The sequence below is a fragment of the Oryctolagus cuniculus genome, chromosome 5, assembly GCF_051225735.1.
Source record: "Oryctolagus cuniculus isolate XC-2025 breed Fujian yellow rabbit chromosome 5, ASM5122573v1, whole genome shotgun sequence".
NCBI lineage: Eukaryota > Metazoa > Chordata > Mammalia > Lagomorpha > Leporidae > Oryctolagus > Oryctolagus cuniculus.
This window is the reverse complement of record NC_142871.1, coordinates 115,080,218-115,101,440: the sequence shown is the minus strand read 5'-3', so window position 1 is coordinate 115,101,440 and position 21,223 is coordinate 115,080,218. Positions and strand designations below refer to the sequence as shown.

Genomic DNA, 21,223 nt, shown 5'->3' with positions numbered 1-21,223 from the left:
ACATATTAAGAATTGGAAGAGATCCAAAAGTAAGAAACACAGAGAAGGCAAGGAATAAAAGAATTTCAGTTAGAAGGTAGACTTTTCAATGGTAAGTACCATTCATTTAGCACTTGTGCTGAGTAATTTACGCTATCATTTAAATTTCTCATCCATCTAATGTTATGATAAATATTAAAATCCAAATTTTGCAGATGAAGAAATTGTAAGCCTAGATTAAACTACTTTTTTAAATACGGGATATGTATCAGTGGGAGAGCTAGGGTTTGAATTCCAGCAGTCTAACTCTTGTGCTTCTACTCACCTTTCTTTCCCAGTTTTATTGACATGTAATTGACAAAAAAAATTGCATGTATTTAAAATGTACACCTCAATGCTTTCATATACAATAAGTTGTGATTTATTCATCATAATCAAGCTAATGAATGTGTCCATCACCTTACATACTAAACATTTTCTTCTTTTCTACTTTTTCTTCTTTCTCTGTGCCTCAGTGATTGTACTTGAAATCTACCCTCTTAGAATGCTACAGAAGATTCATGTATGATAGAGATGGATACAGGTCCATGAAATTGGTTGTCACAAGGTCACTAAAGAAAGTAGGTGATGATATAGACAGTTCTTTTTAATAGTTTTGAGTGACTCAGTAGGTGGCAAGTAAGTGAGGACAGTAGTAATTAGATTGATGAGAAAAAGGAGATTATTGATAATGTGTTAATTCATTTTGCATTACTATAATGGAATATCTGTATTAATCTTGTTAGCTTAACAAAGAAAAAATGCTTATTTAGTTTTAGAGGTTCAATGGCCTGAATGTGGTGGTGGTTTGTTGCTTGCACAGTCCCTGAAACAGTTTGGGATGTCACATGACAAGAGACAGGGGCTGTGAGTATGTATGTTCTGATCTCTCTTCCTCTCATAAAGTCATCAGTATTCAATGGTGGACTCTCCATCCTGATGAGTTTATATAATCCTAATCATCTCCTAAAAGCCCTACTTCTAAATACTATACTCAGATTAAGTTCCACCTTTAATAAATCGCAACAGTGAATAAATTTCAATACATAATCCCTCACAGAACATGCTAACCTATATCCAACCCATAGCAGATAGTAGCACCAAGATGATGTCAAATTGAAGAACTGGAAGAGGCTTACACTAGTTTAAAGCCTGAGAGGAAGATGCCAAAAGAAAACAGTACAAGGAGAATAAAATCTGTTGAACGAAAATTGGAGCAGGTCAGAGGACAAGTTTAAAAGTTTGGAATTGGGAAATAGCCTTGGAAAGGAAGAATTTCATTTTACAGAAAAATAATTAAGGCATGAAAAGTAAATGGGCATCCAAGGTCATAAGAGCCAATTAAACAGTAGCCTGGGGGACCAGAGTCCAGGTTTTCTGATTGCCAAGACAGGGCTTTTCCTCCAGTCCACCCACTCACTCTTGCTGAATCATCGTCTGCTGGTTACTTATCCCCGATCCAAATGCAGTTATTGGAGTTAATGAATAAATACAGAACATCAAAACCCACTGTGAGTGCATAGCTCTACAGAAACACTGAAGACATGTTGACCTTTGAGTTTCCTTTACAATATCCCCCTCTGCCACACACACACACACACACACACACAGAGCTATTAGACATGGGGTACTGACTTTTCCTGATTAATAACTACCTTACAGATACTACAGGTGCCCACACTGATGCTGAGAATAGGCACAAATGGAGAGACTAAGGTCATCCTCAGGATATTTCTAGCCAAATTGGTCTCCATGGAAGCCTTGGAATCAAAATGGGATACAGATAGGTGATACGTCAGTGTGTAACTGGGTGTGATTTAGAGCAACTGTTACTGACATGACAGATTTTAGCAGGCAAACTCCTGAGAGCCTGCATTTTAGTTGCAGTGTAAGTAGGTGAAATGAATAATTGCTCAATTCTCTTGTGAATTTTCTATACCTTTCCAGTGATTATTGCAACCATAATTTGGATTATGCATATTTCAAGAGAGGCCTTGGATTTAAGAACCTATATTCTTGGAGGAATAATAATAGTAAACATATCACCTATGAATGCATAAGATTTGATGTAAATTATTTTTGATGATAATTTATAACTTAAATATTATATAAAAAGCATAGATTTTTAACTCTAGAGGAATGACATTGTTCTAACACTTAATATTATCTTGAGCAAACATTGAAATTCTTGATTAATATTTAACTAGAGAAGTTTACTCAGTTCAAGTAGAGAATTAGTTCAGGGTTCATACTGAAGTGTCTTGTTACTAGATTTCAGGCTCCAAGAAGAATCTCCCAAGGCCAAGGATATCAATTATAACAGAAAGTGGGAGCTAGCTGTACCTGACCTTCAGAGAATGTGGACAGGATATAAGTTTTTCATCTTCTTTTATCTTGCCAAAGAAATCTGGACAGAGAAGCAGTTTCAAAAACAAGTGGACCTAGCATCTTATTCCTCTAGGAATCATAGCATTTTAGAAGGTACTCGATTCAAAAGGTCCATTTTCCAAGGGCAATACTGTAGAAGCTTTGGTTGTTGTGAAGGCAGAAATGATAACTGTGTCACTCAATTCTATGAGGCAAATGCATTATGTTACTGTGATAAATTCTGTGAAAGGGAAAATTCTGATTGCTGTCCTGATTACAAGTCCTTTTGCCAAGAAGAGAAAGAATGGCTTCCTCACACACAGTCTTGGTATCCAGAAGGTAGGTTTGGGATGTGTTGGAACATTGTCCTACTTCATAAATACATGCCTGACAAACTCTCTCCTTCCCTTTCTTCTTCTCTCCTTCCCTTCCTCCCATCCTCTTCTCTTCTTCCTTCCTGCATCTTCCTCCTGCTCCTTCCCATCTTCCTCTTCTTCCTCCTTCTCCGTTCTCCTCTTGCTTTCAATGAAATGAAAATTATTATTGTGATTGCTAAGATAAATGTACTTGGATTATTAAAGTGTTTTGCTCAAATGTGAAGGTATCTGCTTGCATGTTAGGAAAGCTCTTATCTAATGACAGGAATGCTTGTCAGAGTCCAGTTTTGAATAATCAGCTTCTATAAGGATTATGTAAAATCCTTAAAATCCTCCCTTCTTCCCCTGTCCCTCCCTCCCACCCTTCTCCCTTCTTCCTAACTTCCTTCCTTCCTTCCTTCCTTCCTTCCTTCCTTCCTTCCACTCTCCCTCCCTCCCGCCCCCCTCCCTCCCTTCCTCCCTTCCTCCCTTCCTCCCTTCCATTTCTGGAGTGTAACCTCTTGAAATAAAGTCTTGAAAGTCACAAGCCTAATGATCTGCAAATTCATGTAATATTTTACTTGTGTCAGGAGGCTAAATGATCAGGGCCTGTGGGGCAGCAATGTCATTCAAACCAGGAAAAAAAGAACACAAAACCAGTCTCCTTCATTGACTAAGTATTACAAAATAGATTCTTTCATATGCATCGTTTTGTTGTGTTTTGTTAGTCTGGAATTTTAAAATTTATTTTTAAGAAAGGATTAATTCACAGAGTAGTTATAAAAATCTTAGGTTGAGTTCATAGATGCAAATGGCTCATAAGTAGAATGATAGCATTTATTCTATTGATCTAATTATAGAATTGGTATTGATTTTTAGCATTTGGTAAACCAAGTTTTGGAACAACAGAATAAAACCCCATGTATGCACTTCAGTGTGCCTCTATCTTTATCCCATTTCATCAAATCACCTCAGCATACATTCAGGGTTAATTACAGCTCTGTCACACAACTGTGAGTTGGTGATGGTGACTAGAAATTATAGTTAGAAAACAGCCTAGGTACATTAGGGACTTAGAATCTTTGTTTCAAAGCCCACATTTTATTTATTAATATTATTTGCTTTTTTATTTTTTTAAAACATTGTATTGAAATACATACCAAGAAATAGACATGTGTGTACAGAGAAATCAGGATATTTTGTTCTCTAATCACATAACCAACACCCAAATTAAGAACAAACATTACTAGTTTCAAATCACATTTAAAAATCCAGATAGATGGCTTTGCTGTCACTCCTCAAAATGTCATCTTGTTTGTAAAATTGAGGAAATGTTCTTTTTTTTTTTAACCTAGAAACCTTTTATTTAAGGTATACAAATTTCATCCTTTTTATATATAGAAATCTAGGAACATAGTGACTCTTACCACCCTACCCTCCCTCCTGCCCACACGCCCACCCTTCTTCCTCCTCTATCTCCTATTCCCATTCTTGTTTTAAAAAAGATCTATTTTCAATTAACTTTTCACTATAAGATTAAATCACATATTTATTATTTAAAATTTGCCACCTAGCTGGTATTTATTGCCTCCGTTTTCATTTCACCAATAAAAAAGCTCAGCAAACTTTTATCACATCCTATAAAGTGACGGATAACTGACTAGGCAAGGGAGATCGAGTCATTCATCAGTAATTATCATTGAGTAATCTCTGCCATGACAAGCATTATCTTCAGTGCCAAGGGAAACCATGGGGAGCAAATGACAAGGTTTTATTCTCGTGGAAATCACAATTGAGTTTGAAAAGCGCTGTCAAATATTTAAGAAGTCGTCTGTACATTGCAATTTGTGATGAGTTCTCTGAAGGAAACATTTAGTGTGTGGTGAGAATAGAACATGAATATGTAACATGTTAGATACCATTAGCTTGGTTGACAGGTTGAGGAGGGAAGACTTGAGGAATGAGGAGAAGAAAGATGAACTGGGGAAGAGTTAACAGAAGAGGCCTGCAGGCCTGCAAAGGAGGAAGCTGACAGGATCCGGGAACTAGAAACAGGTCATATCTAGAGAAAAATGAACAGCATGGGATGACATGTGATGAGATTTTCAAAAAGTAGGGGTTATATTATACTGAACATTACACACCAGGTTGGGGATTCAATAATTTATTTCAGTGTAACTTATTGTAAGAGGTTAAGTAGGAGCAGGGTTGGCTCTTTGGATGCATAACAGATATGTTCACAGTGGACGCCCCTCAGAAAAATTGATGCTTTGTTTAATGCTCTGCTGCTGGTATTCTGAAATTCTTAGTGATTTTCAAACAAAGGTCTCCACATTTTAATTTTCCATTTGCCCTGACAAATTATGCAGCTGGTGCTGAGTAGGGGGTTTAGATTTGCATTTTTTGAAGACCATGCTGAAAGCCAAGCTTAGCAGCAGGAAAAAATGAAAGTAGGGAAATAAAGCAGTCAAAAATTGCAGTAGTCTGGAATGTGTGCCTCAGGTTATTGTGGTGAATAACTAGCTTTTTCTCTTTCCAATCTCTCAGGGGTGAATACTTATTATAAAATGAATATCATGTGCTCAGATGGGAACAGCAAATTGCTATGAAAATTTCGATATGCTTATTGTCACTTTTCATATTTATTTTTTCATAGACCAGTAGCAAACACTTCTCAAGCCTGCACTGGTATGTAGACCACAATTTGTGTGGAACTAGAGGGTCAGAAAAGCTTGGAGTAGTTTTTCAACAGTGTAAACCTTGATGAGGTGAAAGCACAAACTTCCTAAGACATGCTCCTGCTTTAGAGGAACTTATAAAGGAGAAGGACCCGTAGGAGGTAATATTTGTAAGATGAGATAATAGCCAGGGGAGAAATGTACCCAGTGTAGTGGACCTTAGGACATTAGAACTTACTCCTACCAGAAAAATGAGTGTTAGAGTTCACAATGAGTGAACAGAGGTATGACTATTCCCAGATGAAAAGGCAACATGCACAGGGTAAGTTTGTAAGAAACTACATGTGGTGCAGAATCAGTAATTAGGTAGGTAGGAAAAAGAAATGAAGAAGGATTAAATCGGGGAAAGTCTTGAATGTCAGCGGAAGAGGCTTATGTGTTAGTGGCCTCATATTGTTATCTGGTCAATCTGAAGATATCATTTGTCTTACCCACATAGAAAGTAGGTTTCAAGAATTAAATCTTTTGGGTATTTTCCCCTTACTATCTCTGTGCAGAGAGGATTGAGTTAATTAAACTCTGTTTAGGGTACACTGTCATCATTGGACTACAAAGTTTTCCGTCTTGTTTCTAGATGAATTTCTTTGTCTCCTCTCCTCCCCTTTTCTCTCCCTTCTTTTCCCAAAACAAAATAAAATTACCTTTTAAATTCTTTTCCCACTAACCCTTCTGAAGAACATGCTATTTGTTGAACTTGATTGAATTGATATCTCAAATACTTTTATTTTTTGAAATTCTATAATTATTAAATTCTATAATAATTTAATCATCTATTATTTTTCACTTTATGTTTCTGTGTGGGAGCAAACTGTTGAAATCTTTACTTAATGTATGCTAAACTGATCTTCTGTATATAAAGAGAATCGAAAATGAATCCTCATGTGAATGGAAGGGGAGAGGGAGTGGGAAAGGGGAGGGTTGCTGGTGGGAGGGACGTTATGGGGGGGAAGCCATTGTAATCCATAAGCCGTACTTTGGAAATTTATATTCATTAAATAAAAGTTAAAAAAAAATCAATAATAATTTTATTTCTGTGTGATGTTAAAAACATTTTCAGAAGCGTGGCTTCTCATAATAGAGTAGTTTTACAAAAGTACTTGTAAAGCATTCAACTATTAATGTTTGCTCATAATTTCAACAGCTACTCTTACATTCTTTTGGAAGTTGACACTTTTATAAGAAGTGATAAGGTTTAAAACTTGTTAACTTATCTGTTACCACCATTTTATTGAGCATTGAGGATGATAGGAAAATAGCATCTTACATTCCTAAGGCCTTGGGAAACTTTTGATCTTTGTGATAAGGAGACTTAGGTATGGAAGTAACTTATAATTCACTATAGATAATATATAATGAAATGGAACATGCACATTCAGTGTAGACAACACTACAACCCTAGAGAGTTGAGTGTATTACAATGGTTAATATTAATTTAATAAATATCATATGCAAGATAAGTCTTATGAGATTGAAGTGTTAACATACCTTTATTTATTTATTTATTTATTTGACAGGCAGAGTGGACAGTGAGAGAGAGAGAGACAGAGAGAAAGGTCTTCCTTTGCCGTTGGTTCACCCTCCAATGGCCGCCATGGGTGGCGCGCTGCAGCCGGCGCACCGCGCTGATCCAAAGGCAGGAGCCAGGTGCTTCTCCTGGTCTCCCATGGGGTGCAGGGCCCAAGCACTTGGGCCATCCTCCACTGCACTCCCTGGCCACAGCAGAGAGCTGGCCTGGAAGAGGGGCAACCGGGACAGAATCCGGCACCCTGACTGGGACTAGAACCCGGTGTGCTGGTGCCGCAAGGTGGAGGTTTAGCCTATTGAGCCACAGTGCTGGCCAACACACATATTTTTAAACACATAGGGCTATTTTGCTTGGATTCAATTTGTCTTTAGAGAACAAGCTTCATTTCCCTTCCTGCTTCACCATTAATAGAATATAGCCCTTGTATTGATCCAGTTTGGTGCCTCATGTTAAAAAAATCATATTTAATCATATTTAGTGTCAATCAATTAAATTGAGAAATGGAAGTATGGTTCCTACATTTTATGGAGACTATTTAGACTGCAATGAACACCTCTATTCCTATCTGTTTGTCCAGAACATGATCATCTGGCCATGCCAACCAACAAGAGATGATGAGCACCAAAGTTTGTTTTCTTTTGCTTAGCTGTTTGACAATGTGCCTAGCTAAAATGAGTTTATTTTATAAAGAAAAAAAGTAAGGAATGATATTTGGAAAACCCCGAAGACTCAGCCAAATAATAAGAATGCAGAATCATTTAAAAAAACAATGGCTATCCAGCTATCTATATTCTAACTAAAGTTATTATTTTTGTTTGATGTTATCTTGAGTGTCAGTATTATAATATGAGATGAAGTACTTTTTCTGTGCTAAAATTTGTTTGAATATTTCCTATTTCAGACATATATTCTGTTCAGAAAAGTTGCTGCTTTTTCAATATCCATTCTTACTTGAGAGTTATAATTTTGCTAAGACTTTAATTTAGGGTCATATTTTAGTTAGAACTGTTTCCAGGTATAATTTTTACTCCATTCATTATGTAAGGAAGCAATTAATAATCTCATTTAGCAGCAAAAAGTTCACATTAGACTATAATTGCTTGCATAAGTGTAATTTTTTTCTTTCGTTTTATCAAACATTTTAAATTAGATGGTTGAAATGATAAGAATACTATGCAATATTGAGAAAGAGTACAGAATTATCTAAAATAGAAAGAGAATGGTATATTTTTACTAATTTTTTACATGTATAAATCAACTTCTTTCTACTTCTCAATGATTAAGTTGCATGGTATAGTCTAATTATTTTTATTCTGCCAGTTCTAAGTACCCTTTAAATCAATAACAACTCTATGTACATCATCTTTAGAATTTGAATATAAATATGTATCTTTGTATAAACTGGACATAGAATATATCAATAAATACCTTCCTTCTGTGATTCTTCCCTAGGTCTGATGATAACTTCCATTAACTGGAGAATTTCAAATGTTAGATACAGAAAGCTATTGAACAAGTTTGTAATGGATCCAGAGTAGATTTTTCTAGACATACTAATTGATACAGTAGATCTCAAGGGAAGATTCTGGGATACTAACTTTTGTGATTAGAACTAAGGTAATTTGATTATACAAAACTTGTATATTTGCACTGTTCAAAATATATCACAATCATTCACTCTTTCACAGCCTTATTAACAATTTTATACTGAAGATAAATCTTAGTCCAAGAACTGTCACATATAGTGATGGTTATAAAAATATTTATTGGCAAGGAGACACAAACCAATTCATACAACCTCTGTTTGCATCATAAAGTCTCAGGTCCCTGTGCTTTTAGGTATTTCCTATGTTGACATTGCATGGAAAATTTACTGGAGGCAAATATTATAATATTACAAAGCTAGGATGATATTATCCTTACAGAGCATATCTGTAAATGATAAATCCTCCTACCAGTGTCTAGACATGGGACAATGATCAATCCGAGGGCTACAGGTCTAGGACTACAGGTGTATGACTTTTATATATATATATATATATATATATATATAAGCAGTAGTGTAAAATGGTGGGGCATGATATTGAAATATTTTAGCTAATCTATATAAACCAAATCCTGCTAATTTCCAATGAATACTGTATGTATCCATTATGCTGATTACCAAGCCACTAATTTTTCCAGTAAAAACTCATTTCTGACATTCATTACACTAACTGTAGTGCTGAAAATATGGATAATGGAAACACTTGTAGCAGCTTCCCTGATGCCTGGAATGTAAGAACCAATACTATTGACCACCCCTGGGGTGTGGACTCCTGATTAGATTCAGTAAAAGCTTTTTCCTACAGTGAAATGTAGATCAGCATAGATGTTGAAAACACACTGTGATGAAAGTATTTTCAAATAAATTACAGACATAATATTATCATTTTTTCTCAAATCAATAACAGCAACTATTTTTCCCTCCAAATATTCTATTTGCCTCATTTCCTTTAAAGGATGTTAAAGTTAGAAAATTCCCTTTATGTCAACAATGATTAGATTTTTGTTGTTGTTGTTGATCAAGATGCCATATATGAAATAAATTTTGCTAACTTATTCTGGGGTGTTCAAACATATTTTACTGAGAAAATAAAACTGTCCAGCTAGAATTTTCTCATCTGATCAGCATCACTGTTTTTAACTTACTGCTATCTGCATTACTACAGCTACTTCTTTGATTCTCAATCTTTTAACTTCAACTTCTCTTGTCTTCTTAAGATCTTCACCCTTATACCTCTGTCCCTCTTAGTTTTTTTTCTCTTTCCTAGATTAATTTACAGGCATGTTTTGATGTCAAAAAAAAAAAAAAACACAACCTTTTAAAACTCTTCCCTTTGACTCCATCTTTAATCAGATCATCCCACTTCTTGTTTCCTTTAATGTTGAAACTTTGAAAAAGAAACTTCTTTTCTTTGCTTCCAAGCTTCTATCAGCCTATTCCAACAGGGTGTTAGGTCTCAGAAACTTTGCTGCAATATCTCTTGGCAGTGTTATTTAGAACTTCCATTTTTACCAAGCACAACATTCTAATGTCTGTTCACTTGTTCTTGACCTCTCATTATTGCTCTAACGTCGGATGACAATTTCACATGCATAAAACAATTTCTTCTGCTTTTTATGACACCAGGCTCTATTCACAGCTTCTTTCCAGGCCATTCTTCCTATTTTCCTCTTCTATTTAAATACAATTTTATTTATTTATTTTCATTGTATTTCAAAGGGGAGAGAGAGAGAGAGAGAGAGAGAATCTTCCATATGGTGGTTCACTCTCCAAATGCCCATAACAGACAGGGCTGGGCCAGGCTACAAACAGGATCTTGGCGCTCAATCCAGATCTCCCATCTGGGTGACAAGAACCTAAGTATTTGAGCCATCACCAGCTGTCTCCAGGGTGTACTTTACGAATCAGGAGTAGATCTGGGACTAGAACTAAGCACTGTCTTCATTGCTGTGCCAAATGTGCATCCCCTCAAGGTTTCTCTTCTGAATGTCTGTCATGTGGAATGTTTTAAAATCTGTCCTGAACCACTGTCTTTCCCACATACACCCTCTCCAAAAGGCATTTTATTTAGTCTCAGGTTTTAAAAAATATGTATGTAAATTTTTATCTTCCAAATCTATTCTTCATCCTTGACTTAACTCTGGACTTCCATAAACTACTGTCAACTTGACATCTCCATTAGGATATCTAATTTAGATTTAGTCTAAATATAAAATATACAGAATGGAACTCTTGATTTCTTTTTCCATAAGATTACGCTTCATGATGCCTCTGTTTTTCATGTCAAAATCTTAATGAAACATTCTTAATCCTCTGCTAACTTATTTTCCAAACTCAATTAGTGAACTAATTCCATTCACTTTAACTGCAAATTATATCCACCTCTCTGTCCCCTCCTCATTACAGTCATGTTAATACTTTCTTTTTCTGGGAACTCCTGCTCTTATCAGCACAATAGGAATGAGAAGGGATATATTTTGCGTAAGGTCATTTAGGTCATATTAGAAAGTTTAATATTCTAAATTTGATGATAAACAGCTTAAAGATTTTAAATAGAAAGCACATGATGTGTACTTTCAAATATTTTTCTCATTACTACTTGTGGAATAAGGATACATGGAGTTGGAAAGCAGAGGAGTAAATGAACGAGTGGGCTTTATTTAGACTGTAAGAAACCAATGTTTCATTGTGTTAGTCACCTTGACCAATGTCAAAAGCAACTGAGTAAGGTTTTTGTTCAAAAATCAATTCTAAAGTGGTAGTTCTAAACTGAAAGTAGTTTCTGATAGTTAACTCTGACTTGACACTGAAGAAAGATGACCAAGAAACAGAACTTTTGTTAACATTAGATTTAGTGTTAATGATTAGTGAAAGCGTAGTTATGGTATTCTCTTAACTTTGACATTCTTACTGGGAGTACAAGTTCTTTTGGACTTTTGTGATTTCCTATATGAGTAACATATAAAATATTAGCAATTAAACTAGCTTCCTTAGAATATTTTATCAACATATATTGTAAATGTTGACTATGAGATAGGTTTAAAAATGAGTTTTTTTTTTTTCTCTCCAACTCTCTATGAAAATGATCAATGAGGTATTTCCCTTGCCTTTGAGTGGAAAACTGGATTATTCTATGAATATTATATTGCTCCCAAGTAATAACAAATTTGACAAACATGGTGTTATTTAAGTTGTTAAGTGTAAAATCCTGTGTAATAATTAAAACTCTGTAATTCTCTTTCAATGCTGCATCTTTTTCCGGCTTAGGAATTAAGGTGATGCTGGCTTCATAGAAAGAGGATTCCCTCTTTTTCGATTGTTCTGAATAGTTTGAGAATAATTGGAGTTAGTTCTTCTTTAAATGTCTGGTAGAATTCAGCAGTGAATCCATCTGGTCCTGCACTTTTCTTTGTTGGGAAGGCCTTTATTACTGTTTAATTTCTGTCTCAGTTATGTGTCTGTTTATGTTTTCTATGTCTTCCTGGTTCAATTTAGGTAGGTTGCATGTGTCCAGGAATGTATCCATTTCTGATAGGTTTCCCTGTTTGCTGGCATACAATTCCTTGTAGTAATTTCTGATGATTCTTTTTATTTCTGTGGTGTCAGTTGTAACGTTTCCTTTTTCATCTCTGATTTTATTGGGTATTTTCTCTCTCTCTTTTTTTTTTTTTTAGTTAGTTGGGCCAATGGGGTGTCAATTTTGTTTATTTTTTCAAAAAACCAGCTCCTCATTTGGCTGATTTTTTGTAATGTTTTTTTGGATTCAATCCTGTTGATTTCTTCTCTGATTTTAGTTATTTCTCTTCTCCTACTAGATTTGTGTCTGGTTTGCTGCAGATTTTCTAGATCCTTGAGATGCATTGAAAGCTCATCTATTTGGTGCCTTTCCAATTTCTTGATGTAGGCACCTATTGATATAAACTTTCCTCTTAACACTGCTTTTGCTGTATCCCATAAGTTTTGGTATGTTGTGCTGTTATCCTCATTTACTTCCAGAAAATTTTTGATTTCTCTTTTAATTTCCTCTATGACCCATTGTTCATTCAGGAGCATGTTGTTCAATCTCCATGTGTTTGCATATGCTCTAGGGATTCCTAAATTGCTAATTTCCAACTTCATTCCTTTATGGTCTGAGAAGCTGCATGGTATGATTCTAATTCTTTTGAATTTGCTGAGACTTGCTTTATGGCCTAGTATATGGTCAATCCTAGAGAAGGTTCCATGTACTGCTGAGAAGAATGTAAATGCTTTCTGTGTAGGATGAAAAGTTCTGTAAATATCTGTTAGATCCATTTGGGCTATAGTGTTGTTTAAATCTACTGTCTCCTTGTTGATCTTCTGTCCTGTTGATCTGTCTATTTCTGAGAGTGGAGTATTGAAGTCCCCCAGTACTATTGTATTGGGGTCTAAGTCTCCCTTTAAGTCCGTTAATAAATCTTTTAGATAAACCGGTGCCCTGTAATTAGGTGCATATACATTGATAATCGTTATATCTTCCTGTTGAATTGATCCCTTAATCATTATATAGTGCCCCTCTTTGTCTCTCTTAACAGTTTTTGTGTTAAAGTTTATGTTGCCTGATGTTAATATGGCTACGCCTGCTCTTTTTTCATTTCTGTTGGCATGGTATATCTTTTCCAGCCTTTCACTTTCAACCTGTATGCATCTTTGTTGGAAAGATGTGTTTCTTATAAGCAGCAAATAGATGGGTTTTGCTCCTTAACCCAATCAGCCAATTGGTGTCTTTTAACTGGACAGTTCAGGCCATTAACGTTCAATGTGACTATTGATACGTAGTAACTTTGCCCTGCCATTTACCAAAGATATTTTCTAATATATGTTTTGAATTCCCTGTGATCTTTTGGTGTGAGGTTTCCTTCCTTTACCTTCTTTCATATTGATGACCGTGTTTCTGTGTTTCTGTGTGTAACACATCTTTAAGCATCTTTTACAGGGCTAGACAAGTGGTGACAAATTCTTTCAATTTCTGTTTGCTGTGAAAGGTTTTATTTCACCTTCATTCACAAATGAGACCTTTGCAGGATATAATATTCTGGGCTGGCAGTTTTTCTCTCTTAGTACCTGGGCTATGTCTCGCCATTCCCTCCTAGATTGTAGGGTTTCTGATGAGAAGTCAGCTGTGAGTCTAACTGGAGATCCTCAGAGAGTAATCTGACGTTTCTCTCTTGCACATTTTAGGATTTTTTCTTTGTGTTTCACTGCGGTGAGTTTAATTACAACATGTCGTGGTGAGGATCTCTTTTGGTCATGTTTATTAGGGGTTCTATGAGCTTCCTGTACTAGGATTTCTCCGTCCTTCTCCAAACCTGGGAAATTTAGATGCAAAAAATCCACAATAAAATTCTGGCCAATAGAATGCAGCAACACATCAGAAAGGTCATCCACTCAGACCAAGTGGAATTTATCCCTGGTATGCAGGGATGGTTCAATGTGTGCAAGACAACCAATGTGATACACCACATTAACAGACTGCAGAAGAAAAACCATATGATTATCTCAATAGATGCAGAGAAAGCATTTGATAAAATACAACACCCGTTCATGATGAAAACTCTAAGCAAACTAGGTATGGAAGGGACATTCCTCAATACAATCAAAGCAATCTATGAAAAACCCACAGCCAACATCCTATTGAATGGGGAAAAGTTGGAAGCATTTCCACTGAGATCTGGAACCAGACAGGGATGCCCACTCTCACCACTGCTATTCAACATAGTTCTGGAAGTTTTAACCAGAGCTATTAGGCAAGAAAAAGAAATTAAAGGGATACAAATTGGGAAGGAAGATGTCAAACTATCCCTCTTTGCAGATGATATGATTCTTTATTTAGGGGACCCAAAGAACTCTACTAAGAGACTATTGGAACTCATAGAAGAGTTTGGCAAAGTAGCAGGATATAAAATCAATGCACAAAAATCAGCAACCTTTGTATACACAAGCAATGCCACGGCTGAGAAAGAACTGCTAAGATCAATCCCATTCACAATAGCTACAAAAACAATCAAATACCTTGGAATAAACTTAACCAAAGAGTTAAAGATCTCTACGATGAAAATTACAAAACCTTAAAGAAAGAAATAGAAGAGGATACCAAAAAATGGAAAAATCTTCTATGCTCATGGATTGGAAGAATCAATATCATCAAAATGTCCATTCTCCCAAAAGCAATTTATAGATTCAATGCAGTACCAATCAAGATACTGCAGACCTTCTTCTCAGATCTAGAAAAAATGGTGCTGAAATTCATATGGAGACACAGGAGACCTCGAATAGCTAAAGCAATCTTGTAGAACAAAAACAAAGCCGGAGGCATCACAATACCAGATTTCAGGACATACTACAGGGCAGTTGTTATCAAAACAGCATGGTACTGGTACAGAAACAGATGAATAGACCAACGGAACAGAATAGAAACACCAGAAATTTATCCAAACATCTACAGCCAACGTTTATTTGATCAAGGATCCAAAACCAATCCCTGGAGTAAGGACAGTCTATTCAATAAATGGTGCTGGGAAAATTGGATTTCCATGTGCAGAATCATGAAGCAAGACCCCTTCCTTTCACCTTACACAAAAATTCATTCAACATGGATTAAAGACTTAAATCTACGACCTGACACCATCAAATTATTAGAGAGCATTGGAAAAACTCTGCAAGATATAGTTACTGGCAAAGACTTCTTGGAAAATAACCCAGAAGCACAGGCAGTCAAAGCCAAAATTAACATTTGTGATTGCATCAAATTGAGAAGTTTCTGTACTGCAAAAGAAACAGTCAGTAAAGTGAAGAGGCAACCAACAGAATGGGAAAAAATAATTGCCAACTATGCAACAGATAAAGGGTTGATAATCAGAATCTACAAAGAAATCAAGAAACAAACAACACACTTAAGAGATGGGCCAAGGACCTCAATAGACATTTTTCAAAAGAGGAAATCCAAATGGCCAACAGACACATGAAAAATGTTCAAGATCACTAGCAATCAGGGAAATGTAAATCAAAACCACAATGAGGTTTCACCTCACCCCAGGTAGAATGGCTCACATTCAGAAATCTACCAACAATAGATGCTGGAGAGCATGTGGGGAAAAAGGGACACTAACCCACTGTTGGTGGGAATGCAAATTGGTTAAGCCACTATGGAAGTCAGTCTGGAGATTCCTCAGAAACCTAAATATAACCCTACCATACAACCCAGCCATCCCACTCCTTGGAATTTACCCAAAGGAAATTAAATTGGCAATCAAAAAAGCTGTCTGCACATTAATGTTTATTGCAGCTCAATTCACAATAGCTAAGACCTGGAACCAACCCAAATGCCTATCAACAGTAGACTGGATAAAGAAATTATGGGACATGTACTCTATAGAATACTATACAGCAGTCAAAAACAATGAAAACTGGTCATTTGCAAGAAGATGGAGGAATCTGGAAAACATCATGCTGAGTGAATTAAGCCAGTCCCAAATGGACAAATATCATATGTTCTCCCTGATCGGTGACAACTAACTGAGCACCAAAGGGGAAACCTGTTGAAGTGAAATGGACACTATGAGAAACAGTGACTTGATCAGCTCTTGTCCTGACTGTTGATGTACAATGTAATAACTTTATCCATTTTAGTATTTTTTTTCTAGTACTATTGGTTGAACTCTGTAATTAACACACAATTATTCTTAGGAGTTTAAATTTTAACTGAAAAGTGATCCCTGTTAGGAATTTGGAAAACATTATGCTGAGTGAAATAAGCCAGTCCCAAAGGGACAAATATATGTTCTCCCTGATCCGTGACAACTAACCGAGCACCAAAAAGGAAACCTCTTAAAGTGAAATGAACACTATGAGAAACGGTGACTTTATCAGCCCTTGCCCTGACTGTCGATGAACAACTTAATGTGTTATCCCTCTTAGTGTTTTTTTATGTTTGTTCTACTTAATAGTTTTGGTTGAATACTGTAATCAATACACGGTTCTTCTTAAGTGTTGAAACTTAACTGAAAAGCGATCACTGTTAAATTTAAGAGTGGGAATAAGAGAGGGAAAAGGTGCAATTTGGGACATGCAAATGAATTTGGGACATGCACATGAATCTTGATGTGAATGGAAGTGGAGAGGGAGTGGGAAAGGAGAGGGTTGCAGGTGGGAGGGACGTTATGGGGGGGTAAACCATTGTAATCCATAAGCTGTACTTTGGAAATTTATATTCATTAAATAAAAGTTAAAAAAAGAATATTTGTCAAAGCAGATTATCCTAATTAAAAATAAAAATCTAGTATCTATAAGAATATTTGTATTTTCCATTTAAACTATTAAAACTGAGACTGTATTTCATTTAAAAAATAATTAAAACTCTGAAATTGAATTGAAGTTAAATCTTCTGCCTCTACTGAGTTTGCTGTATTAAGAACTTTGTGGTCAAGCGAGGGTGGTTTCATTTTCCTCTGTTACTGTAGAGTGCCAAAATTCCCTGGGAAAGGAATGAAAATATGCAAATACCTACAGCTTAAATAAAAAATTTAAATAGGAAATAAAGTATTTAATGAGGATGTGTACTTGTAAAATGCTTTCTATGAAATAATATCTTTTTCAAATCAAAGCATAGCTATTTCATAAATGGCTGTTTTGCCATTGCAGCTAGAAGCTAAAATAGGTACCCTGGAATGCTTTCTCAAGATATATTTTCCACTATGATTTTATGAATCAAATTTATAATTCATTTTATTTAATCAGAGTCATTGATGTCATCCATCAATAGTATGTTTCTTTCAAATAAAATTGAATTATCAAAGTAGAACCCCTTCTGATAATTCAATGTTAATTTAAAACTTTGTGTGGATTGCATTTTCAGAAGAGACTTAAATTGTAATCATGCTGTTATTTTTGTGATATTTTACCAATGTTTTTTTATACAATGATGACTAACTGTTACTCTGTTTTGAGTAGTACATATGATCTAGTAAATCACTTAGAAAGCAGTTTCAGTTAACATTTAAGAAATATTTGAATCTGGAAGACAAATGACTATGCTCTTACTGGTTGTGTGAATTATTCTTTTGATCCAAATTCTTAAGAAAAAAATAGAATTTATCTTTTCTTTGTTTCCCAAAGAAATTTTTATTTAATTAGGACAAATTTCATGAGTACAACTTTAGGAATATAGTGATTCTTCCCATCATACCCACCCTCCTATGCCCACTCCCACCCCACCTCCTGTCCTTCTCCCATTCCCTGTCCCATTTTCCCCACTTCTTGTCCCTCTATCATTCCCTGTCCCATTTTCCCCACTTCCCGTCCCTCTCCCATTCCTAGTCCCTTTTTCCATTAAGATTCATTTTCAATGAACTTCAGATACAGAAGACAAACTCTTTACTAAGTGAAGATTTCAACAATTTGTGCATACATATAAAAAACTGTTTGAGAACAAGTTTTACAGCTAATTCTCATAATACAACTCATTGAGGACAGAATTCCTGCATGGTAAGTAAGTACACAGTAACTTCCGTTTGTTAATTTAATAATTAATACTTTTATTTATGATGTCAGTGATCACCTGAGGCTCTTGACATGAGCTGTAGAGGCTATGGAAGCCTTTTGAATCCATAATCTCCGTCAGTATTTAGACAAGGCCATAAGCAAAGTTAAATTTCTCTCTTCCCTTCAAATAAAGTACCTCCTTCTTTGATGGCCACTTCTTTCCAGATCTCTCACAGAGATCTTTCATGTAGGACATTTTTTTTGCCACAGTGTCTTGGCTTTCCATGCCTGAAATGCACTCATGGGCTTTTCAGCCAGTCAGATGTCTTAAGAGCTGGGTCTGAGGTCAGAGTGCTATTTAAAGTGATTATTATTCTACGAGTCTGCTGTGTGAACTGCTTTCCATATTGGAACATTCTCTCCTTTTTATTCTATCTATTATTATTACCAGACACTTGATTCTATTAATATGATCTTTTTAACAGTTAATCCTCTCTGTATGATCATGTTAAACTTAATATGGTCACTGTAACACTTAAGATGGCATTTTTACCAACCAGTTTAATGTGATTTCAGTGGTAAGTTTTTAACTATACCCTTAGAAGAAAGTATGTAAGAATGTATGCAGAACTATACAGCTTTACAGTTACAAACTTTCTCCTTCTTCCCTTATCCCACATTTATTTTTTTACTGAGATCTATTTTTAATTGACTTTATACACATATGATTAACTCTATGTTAAGTAAAGAGTTCAACCAATGGTATGAAAAAGAAAAAAAAAACTGTTCCTCTACAGTCAAGAAAAGGGCCATTCAAGTCATTGCTTCTCAAAGTGTCAATTTCACTGCCACAGATTCCTTTAGGTGCTCTATTAGTTATCACAGATCAGGGAGAACATACAGTATTAGTCCCTTTGAGACTGGCTTATTTCAGTAAGTATGATGTTTTACAGATTCATCCATTTTGTTGCAAATTACTGGATTTCATTTTTATTGCTGTGTAGTATTCCATAGAGAACGTATACATACTTTTTTTTTTTATCCAGTTTTCAGTTGACAGGCATTTAGGTTGATTCCATGGCTTAGTTATTGTGAATTGAGATGCAATAAAATTGCAGGTGCAGATAAATCTTTTATTTGTTAATTACATTTCCCTTGTGTAAATTCCCAGAAGTGGATGGCTGGGTCATGTGGGAGGTCTATATTTAGATTTCTGAGGTATCTCCACACTGTCTCACACAGTGACTATACCTGTTTACATTCCAATCAACAGTGAATTAGGGCACTCTTTTCCCCACTTCTTTGCCAACAAATGTTGTTGGTAGTTTTCTGTATGTAAGCCATTCTAACTGGGGTGAGGTAAAATTTCATTGTGGTTATGATTTGCATTTTTCTGACAGATAGTGATCCTGAACACTTTTTCATGTGTCTGTTGGCCATTTGGATTTGCTCTTACAAAAAATGTCTGTTTAATTCCTTTGCCCATTTCTTAACCGGGTAGTTTGAATTGTTGTTGTGGAGTTTTTTGATCTCTTTGTATATTCTGGTTATTAATCATTTATCTGTTGCATAGTTTGCAAATAATTTCTCCCATTGTGTCAGTTGCCTCTTCACTTTCCTGACTGTTTCTTTTGCAAGACATAAGCTTCTCAACTTAATGTAATCCCATTTATTAATTTTGGCTTTGATTGTCTGTGCCTCTGAGGTCTTTTTCCAAGAACTCTTTGCCTGTGCCAATGTCTTGTGACATTTTCCCAATGTCCTCTAAAATTTTGATGGTATCAGGTCATAGATGTAGGTCTTTAATCCATTTTGAATGGATTTTTGTATAAGGTGTAAGGTAGGGGTCCTGCTTCATACTTCTGCATGTGGAAATCCAGTTTTCCCACCACCATTTGTTGAATAGACTATCCTTGTTCCAGGGATTGATTTTAGATTCTTTGTCCCATATAAGTTGGTTGTAGATGCTTGGATTAATTTCTGGAATTTCTAGTCTGTTCCATTGCTTTATCCATCTGTTTTTGTACCAGCATCAGGATGTTTGATTATAACTGCCTTGTAGTATGTCTTGAAATATGGTATTGTGATGCCTCTGGCTTTGTTTTTGTTGTATATGAGTGCTTTTAGCTATTTGAGGTCTCCTGTGTTTCCATATGAATTTAAACATCAAAGAGATCATTGACATCCTTGGTTAGATTTATTCCAAGGTCCACTGTGCATGCAGGAGCTTGTTGTTCAGTCTTCATGTGTTTGCATCTGTTCTAGAGATTCCTGAGTTGCTGATTTCCAGCTTAATTTTGTTGATTTGAGAAGATGCATGGTATGATTTAGATTGTTTTAAATTTGCTGAGACTTGTTTTATGGCCTAGTATGTGGTCAAATCAAGAGAAAGTTCTGTGCACTGTTGAGAAGAATGTGTATTCTGCAGCTATAGGATGAAAAGTTCTGTAGATATCCATTAGGTACATTTGGTCTATAATATCAATTAACTCTGCTGTTTCCTTGCTAATTTTCTCTGGTTGATTTGTTTATTGCTGATAGTGGAGTATTGAAATCTCCCATTACTATTGTATTTTAGTCTATGTCTCCCTTTAGATCTCTTAATATTTCTTTTAAATAGCCAAGTGCTCTGTAATTAGGTGCATATACATTTATAATAATTACATCTTGTTGAATTGATCCTTTAATCATTGTATAGCACCCTTCTTTATGTCTTTTAATAGTTATTGTGTTAAAGTCTAGTTTTTTTTTTTTTTTCTGATATTAGGATGGCTATACCAGCTCTTGTTTGGTTTCTGTTAGCATGTTATATCCTTTTCCATCCTTTCACTTTCAGTCTGTGTGCATCTTTGTTGGTGAGATGTATTTCTTGTAGGCAGAAAATAGATGAATTTTTTTTTAATCCATTCAGCCAGTCTGTGTCTTTTAACTGGAGGGTTGAGGACATTTACATTCAAGGTGACTATTGATAAGTAATGACTTTACCCTACCATTTTTCCATAAATATTCCTAATTTTTACTTTAAATTTCCTTTGCACTTTTTTCTGGAATATTTCCTTCCTTTCATCTTCACAATATAGTATTGAAATGTTATGTTTTTTGGGAACATCATATTGTCTTCCTTATTCTTGTTTCTTGAATTGGTGCATTTGTTATTCAGCATTTGTGGAGATAC

General features: G+C 35.4%; 1 protein-coding gene across 1 annotated transcript in view; it reads left to right on the top strand.

Annotated features, from left to right (window-relative positions):
- Positions 1-2,280: 2,280 nt before the first annotated feature.
- Positions 2,281-21,223, top strand: part of TINAG (tubulointerstitial nephritis antigen) — a gene marked incomplete at its 5' end in the record, with an annotated part of 114,602 nt that continues 95,659 nt past the window's right edge. The window contains 1 exon segment of the mRNA NM_001082786.1: positions 2,281-2,724. Within this exon segment, the coding sequence (NP_001076255.1) occupies positions 2,376-2,724 (349 nt within the window).